This window comes from Marmota marmota, unplaced genomic scaffold (genome assembly GCF_001458135.2).
Source record: "Marmota marmota marmota unplaced genomic scaffold, marMar, whole genome shotgun sequence".
Classification (NCBI taxonomy): domain Eukaryota; kingdom Metazoa; phylum Chordata; class Mammalia; order Rodentia; family Sciuridae; genus Marmota; species Marmota marmota.
In genome coordinates, this window is record NW_026000174.1 from 64,726,883 (window position 1) to 64,733,827 (window position 6,945).

The 6,945-nt window shown below is 47.4% G+C and overlaps 2 protein-coding genes across 2 annotated transcripts in view; one reads left to right on the forward strand and one right to left on the reverse strand.

Annotated features, from left to right (window-relative positions):
- The first annotated feature begins 53 nt into the window (after nucleotides 1–53).
- On the forward strand, nucleotides 54–1,540 carry Gng3 (G protein subunit gamma 3). The gene is made up of 3 exons (XM_048789012.1): nucleotides 54–297; nucleotides 672–771; nucleotides 1,045–1,540. Exons 2-3 carry the CDS (start codon nucleotides 673–675, stop codon nucleotides 1,171–1,173), a joined length of 228 nt encoding a protein of 75 aa, XP_048644969.1. The 5' UTR covers nucleotides 54–297; nucleotide 672; the 3' UTR covers nucleotides 1,174–1,540.
- Nucleotides 1,541–4,436: 2,896 nt separating this feature from the next.
- Nucleotides 4,437–6,945, reverse strand: part of Hnrnpul2 (heterogeneous nuclear ribonucleoprotein U like 2) — a 12,638-nt gene continuing 10,129 nt past the window's right edge. Inside the window, exon 15 of the mRNA XM_015478103.2 lies at nucleotides 4,437–6,945. This exon is cut by the window's right edge and continues 229 nt beyond it. The gene's annotated coding sequence lies outside the window, so the exon portion shown is untranslated.

The following is a 6,945-nucleotide window of genomic DNA, read 5'->3' on the forward strand; positions in this document are numbered from 1 at the left end:
CAGGCAGTTGGTATGCTCCAGGATTTGAGCAGCTCCTTCTAGCATCCTTCATCCTTCAGGTATCAGGCATCTAGGCACTGCTTGAGCTGCAGAAATTGAGACCACCCCTTCACGGACCTCAGGCCTGACCCTTTCCCAGTAGCCTTTTTTGTATTATCTGCTTCTGCATCAGATATTTTCAGCTGCAACTCCCTGCAGGGTGGGGCACCCCCCCATCTGAGGCAGTTTTTGGTGCCCCCCTCCCCCACTGACCTTACACTCCAGGGCTGAGGCTGCTGCTGCCGCCTGCCACTTCAGGTGAGTAGGGAGCAGCTTGTTTTTTATCCCATTGGGATTCAAGGAGGGTAGGTGGGGGTGATATGCCCTCCTCATCAGGGTGGGGCTCTTTTTGGTTGAGGCTTTTAGAACTGGGAACACACCTGGCTTGAAGGACTGAAAAAACCTTAGATCATTTGCATGTTTGATGACCTGGGGTCCAGGACATGTGGCCCACCGTCTCCTATTTTTCCACTGAGGAAGACAGGGATGGGACAGGCAACCAGAGAGGGTTGGGATAAGAGGGAAACAAAATATTGGGGCATGACTCCACCCTTGTAAAGGTTGGTGAGGAGTAAGCACAGAGGGGGCCTTTTAGCTGAGACAGCTCTGAACTGTCACTCTCTTTTCTCCAGGATGAAAGGGGAGACTCCTGTGAATAGCACCATGAGTATTGGGCAAGCTCGCAAGATGGTGGAACAGCTAAAGATAGAGGCCAGCCTGTGCCGGATAAAGGTGGGTGGGACCCTGGCTTGATTAGTTGGCCAGGCCTTACTGTGTGGTAGGTTTCCAAACCTCCTGATAAGAGATGCTTCTTTCCTCAACTTCCTGAGGTTAGGGGAGGAGGCTGGGGCTCTGCTAGGAGAGCTAACCCCAGGTTTCTGTGGGGATGAGGGAGAAGACAGTCTCAAGGAGCCCTACCCATGGTAAAAGATACCCCCTTTGGAAAGAGGCTGTAGTCCCTTTCAAGGGTTCTGGCTAACTTCCCTTCTTATGGCTGTGTCCTAGGTGTCCAAGGCAGCAGCAGACCTGATGACTTACTGTGATGCCCACGCTTGTGAGGATCCCCTCATCACTCCTGTGCCCACTTCGGAGAACCCCTTCAGAGAAAAGAAGTTCTTCTGTGCCCTCCTCTGAGCTACTTAGTTCCTACTCTCCTCACCTTTCCCTCTCCGTCCTTCTTTAGGTCGGTAACTGTGGAGAGCTTCAGAGGCTCCCCGCAGCCCATTCCTACCCTTGCCCCGCCCTGTGAGGTTATCTGAAGCACAAGACCCTGCTCACCCACATCGACCCCTCTCCTCACCCTCTGCGGCCAACCCCAAGCAACCCGTGACTGGGGCACTCTTAGCTCTACGATCAGAGAGGTTTCTGCCAAACTGCCAGCGTCCTGTCCACGTCCCTCTGTGACCCGTTCAGACAATGGAGAGAGGGACGCGCCAGGTGCCTGCTCTCAGTCACACCGGGAGCTACTGGAAGGTTAAAGCCATTTAAAGAATAAATTCATCCAGAACCTCAGAGGGCAGCTCCTGTGTTAGCATTCTTGGGGTAGAGGATCCTAGACAACAGATTTGCCATACCCCGGAAACAGGGCCAAAGAAGGTTAGACGTTGTCAAGGATGGGAGCTCAGCGGGGCCGGGGTGGCGGCGCATCGCCACTGGGAGAGGTGTTACAGCGGACACTCAGAAGCTGCGGGGATCGTACACACACCCACACGCGCGCAAACACAGAAGGCAAGTAAGCATGAAACAGACTGAACAGGGTAGGTTTAGGGGGCTGCGGGAAGGTAGTTGCTGGCCGACCCTCCCTTAGGAGCGGAGGGGCGGGGCGCGCGGGGCGGGGCGGACCGGGCACCGCACCGGGGCCGCTTCGTGCTAAGATGGCTGCGCCCGCTGTGTCGTCCAACATGGCTGCCGCCCGGCCGCGCCAACATGGCGGCCTCCACACCGGGCGGCCCGCCGTACGGGATGCTCTCAAAATGGCGGTGCCCGGAACATCGGGCGCTCCCAATATGGACCCTTCTGTGTTCGTCGATCTCAAAATGGCTGCTCCTACCCTTACGAATTCGGTGCCTGCACCCCGCAGTTTTGAACCTGACGACCGCCGCGTGGTGTCCAAGGCACACGGGCAGCCATAAGGATGGATCATGGGACAAAAGGGCTCCAGTTAGCAAGCATGGCCAGCGCTGATCGCGTGGATTTTAGGGGAAAAATGAAGGTTTCTGTATCTCGCCAAGTAGACTCCCTTTGAGGCGGCAATGCAAAATAGGGGTCTCTTCCTGGCACCATCTTTTTGGCGCAGGCCTGTAATCCCCGCGAGTAAAGAAGCTGATGCAGGGGGATGGCAAGTTCAGGCCAGTCTCAGCAACTCAGCAAAGCCCTAAGTAATGTAATACGATGCTGACTCAAGATAAAAAAAATAAAAATGGTCAGGGATGTGGCTCAGCAGTTAAGTGCCCAGGGGTTCAATCTCTGATACCAAACAAGGCAAAACAAACAAACAAAAAACATCTGTAACTTTGTTTTTTTGTGGTGCTAGGGATCGAACCCAGGGCTTAGAGCATGCAAGGGAAGCACTCTACCAACTGAGCTATATCCCCAGCCCAGCATCCCAATATCTCATTAACTTAAGGGACCCTTTCTTCCTGGGAAAAGCCTAGGCCAACTCTTGTTTTGTGCCTGGACATGCTTGGAGTATAGAGAGGCTGACCTGCTGTAGTAGTAAGGTGACCTGTATTCAGATATAACCTTTCACCCCAGCTTCCCCACCCCTTCTCACAGGAAATCAACAAGGGGAGAGGAAGAGAGGAAACCAAAGGAATAAAGAGTATTTTATCAGCAATTCCAAAAGATGACCTCATGAGCTCCAAGGGTACCCTTGAAACAGCAGCATTTCACTGTTGATGGAATTTCTGAGCCCTAACAGATTCTGGAGGCCATCTAATTAATTCCCTCACCCTGTAGGCTAAGAAACAGAAAATAACCTGGTTGCACTCCAAACCCCATTTTGTTCAGAAAATCTGCTTAGTTCCTTCTGTTACTTGTGAAAACTACAGGAAGGCTCAGGTCTGTCATAATTCCTGCATGCTGACAATGCCTGGCACATAGCAGCCACTCAATGAATGGATTGTACTGTGAAGTGACAAGCAGAGCATAGAGAATAAGAACCCTTCCCTTTTCCTGCTGCATCACAGTGCTGGGCAAATTCCAGGAGAGTAACTGAAAATTTCCACACCAGCTCAGCCTTGGTAAAAAGCCAAATGTGCTCAATAAATGTAACCTTGGCATTAGGTTAAAAAAAAAAAAATCACTCTGGTTGGGGGAAAATAGCGCTAGGCAGTTACTATAGACAGGCACAAATTATAAATAACCATTAAAAACAACACATTAGGGCTAGGGGGATAGCTCAGTGGTATCACACTTACCTAGCATTTATGAGACGGGTTCAAACTTTAGTACCTGGGTGGGGTGATAATTAATTTAGCTCTAACAATAAATGCCCAGTGAATAGGCAGTGATCAAAATCAAGAATGACATTTAGGGTACAAGTTTTTTTTTTAAGTTGTAAACAAACATACCTTTATTTATTTTTTTAATGTGGCACTGAGGATGGAACCCAGTGCCTCACACATGCAAAGCAAGCGCTCTACCACTGAGCTACAACCCTAGTCCCTAGGGTACAAAGTTTTAAGACCCTGAAATCTGAATGTGTCACCTACAGAAGCGGGGGTTTGTTAAAACAGTGTCTACATTAATACCACTCAGACATGGTATATACTAAGAGCCTATGATCTGTCAGCCTTAATGATGAACAACCCCACCATTAGAAATTGCAGTTACAGGGCTGGGAGTTTGGCTCAGTTGTAGAGTGCTGGCCTAGCTCTGGGTTCCATCCTCAGTACCGCCAAAAAATAAAAAATAAAAAAAAAAATTTATAATCAGTTCAGTGCTAGCAACAAGAGTGCTTTAATTTACCTTCTTAGTTTTCAAATTCACTATAAAGCACCCCCAAATATCTGTTGAATGAGTAGGCTTTTCCTCCAAGGTAGTCATCACTCATAAATAAATAAACTTATTTCCTTTCATATATGGACCCTTACATTTAACCCCAAATATCCAATGATTTTATCACAGTCCAAGTATACAGAGGTGAAGTTAAAATTTATTTTCTTCTACTCTAATGGCTCAAGCTCTTAGCATAATCAAGAGCTAAGAACCCTGGCCCCCTCACCGCCAATGTACAGCTGGCTCCCATGTGAAGTATGGTAGAAAAGGAAGGCAACAGCAGCCATGCAAGGGAAAGCCATCCTTGGTTGGACCCAGTGCAACTTGAGAAATAAGCTTTAAAAAACATAAACGAGTAAACACAACCCAGTCAGTGCAGCCACAGGAGAAAGGGTGAATTCAATCCAAATGGTTATTTATTCTAAAACTGGAAGCTACTGTGCCTACATTTTTGCCAGAATGTTGTAATGAGAACAGGGGAGGAAAAAGTTACAGATGTAAACAATGACACAGTTACATTTTTTTTTTTTTTAAATGGTAAAACCCTTTTTTACTGGCCACTTCCAAGAATGCTTTACAGGTTGTGCAAAAACATTTACAGGCTCCATGTGGTGTTTTGTTTTTCTCACAAGTTTTTCCATCTACAACTACAACAAACATCTGATAAAACACTAAAAAGTCTTCTAAGGAAAACAAGGCTAGGGATCCCTCCTGTTACCATAATCCACATTTCCCCCCCTTTAACATTTGTTTTTTCATAATAGACAGAAACAAAATCCAGACATCCACTGTTTGAGTGATCTCTTAGACTGATCCAACAAGGATGTGGCAGTTTCATTCTCTACCCACCTAGAAAAACAGCTTTTTTAAAAAAGATGACTTTCTAGTGTCAAAAATCAATGGCAAGTACTTCCCTTGTCACCACCCAGAACAAAACCCTCAGAATGATTTAAGCTTTGTTCCCCTGTTCCTGAGGACCACCATCCATGTCACCAACTGTAAGAAAATACTATATGCTGGAGGACTGAGTACTTAAGGGGGTGAGGGGCAGCCTCTATCTCAGGAAATTCAGTTTTCTACTTTAACATAATCTTGCCCTAAGGGAATTTCTTTGGGCTCCAGTTTTTACCTCCTTGCCCGATACTATGAGCAAAGCTTTCTTAAAAGTCCTTAATAATAAAAAGTGGGTTATAGAAAAGTTCATGCAATCACTTCACCCACCGCCACATACAAATCCATTTGATGGCACCTCAAGGAAGCAGGTGCCAAGAGAAAAGACATCATTATGAGCAAGCAAACTTATTTCCTACCAGACCCCTGTTCCAGTCTCGGGTACAGAGGTGCTTAAGCAGAAGGATGTGTCGGGACAGACAGGGAGGATTAGAAGGCCAGAATGAGGGTCTGCACACCTAGAGAAGGGCTCTGCCTGGCAGGGACAGTGGGAGAAGAGATCAAATCTCAGTACAAAAGTTTAAACAAGAGAACTGCCAGGTAAGGAAGTGGAAGTGAAGCATTTTCTAGTAGCACAACCCGGGGTTTTCTCACTAGGGAGTGCTGCAATACATGGTGTTTGCTGAGTAAGCTCTTGGCTGACACAATGCTGAGCAGGAAGATGAATTAAAACTGAAGCTGAATTGAAAGAGTATTTCCATATCCCACCCATATTCTTGAACCCAGCAACCTGCAGCTATTTTGTCAAGAACTGGGAAGGTGTTGGTAAAGTTAAACTAAATGATCCCAACTGAAGTCTCCTGGCTAGAGGCCTGTCTGGGGACACACAGGGAAAGCTACCCCAGAAAGAATCCTGTTTCAGGAAGTTGAGTAGGGTGCTCCCTTTCACACACACATGTGCACACACATTCACACTCACTCTGCCCAAGTTTCAGCAGCCCCACTGAGCTGCCTCCCACCCCCCACCCCCCTTTTCTATTCATTCTCTACCTGTGTATCAAAAAGACCAGCAGGGCAGAGCCCCCCCCATACTGTATAAAATAGTTGCTATTCTCAGCACCTGGGCCTGGGAGCCCACACCACAGGATTCACCTATATACATATCCTGCTGCAGTGAACAGAATCCTCCTGCATTACTGTGAGCTGAAACCCTGAGAAACGTTCCTTCTCTCACACTATAAGAGGCAGACACTGTAACAGATGATTTTAGAGACCTCCTACCTCTCTCAACCTCGGAAGACAGAGACTAGAGACTGGCAAATCACAATCTTCAGGCTGAGGGCTGTGACCCCACTCTCCCCAAAACTTTATGGGAATTCATTAATGGGTACATATAGGGAACAAGCTATTCTGCTCTGCAATCTAGAACAGATCCCGTGCCTCCTTGGCCTGGGAATCCTATATAATAGAACCACCCAACTAGAAGTCTCTGTGCCTTAGCCAAGCAGGACAAAGGCACAGCAAAGTGGACACTGGGATACTGTGGCCTCCCAGCCCACCAGACCAGATATCCCAAGAGGGAAAGGTCGGTAAAGAAAATACAAACGGTTAGTTGGTGCAAGTGATTGATAAGAGCCAATCGTTTATTTTCACTGCCCCGGTCACAAGCGCTCCCTCTGGCCCACTCCTGCCTGCTCCTACCTGCTATGGAAGGTACTCTCACACTGTTCCCCTTCTCCCCACCACGACACCACTGTCCCTTTCTTGGCTGCCAGTCCAGCTGCCTTAGAATGTCAGAAGGGTGACATTTTTAGTTCTTTTCCTGTCCAACTGCAGGGTATAGAACAGGCAGCTCTAAGTGCTGCTTTCTGCGCAAATGTTTTTGATTACAAATATCTAACTAGGTTTGAAATGTTTTATAGAATAAGACAATATTCTTTTCAACAAACTTTAAAAAAAATGTACAGTTTTGTTGTTTGTTTCCACCTCCCACCCCCAACCCCTGCTTGCGCACCC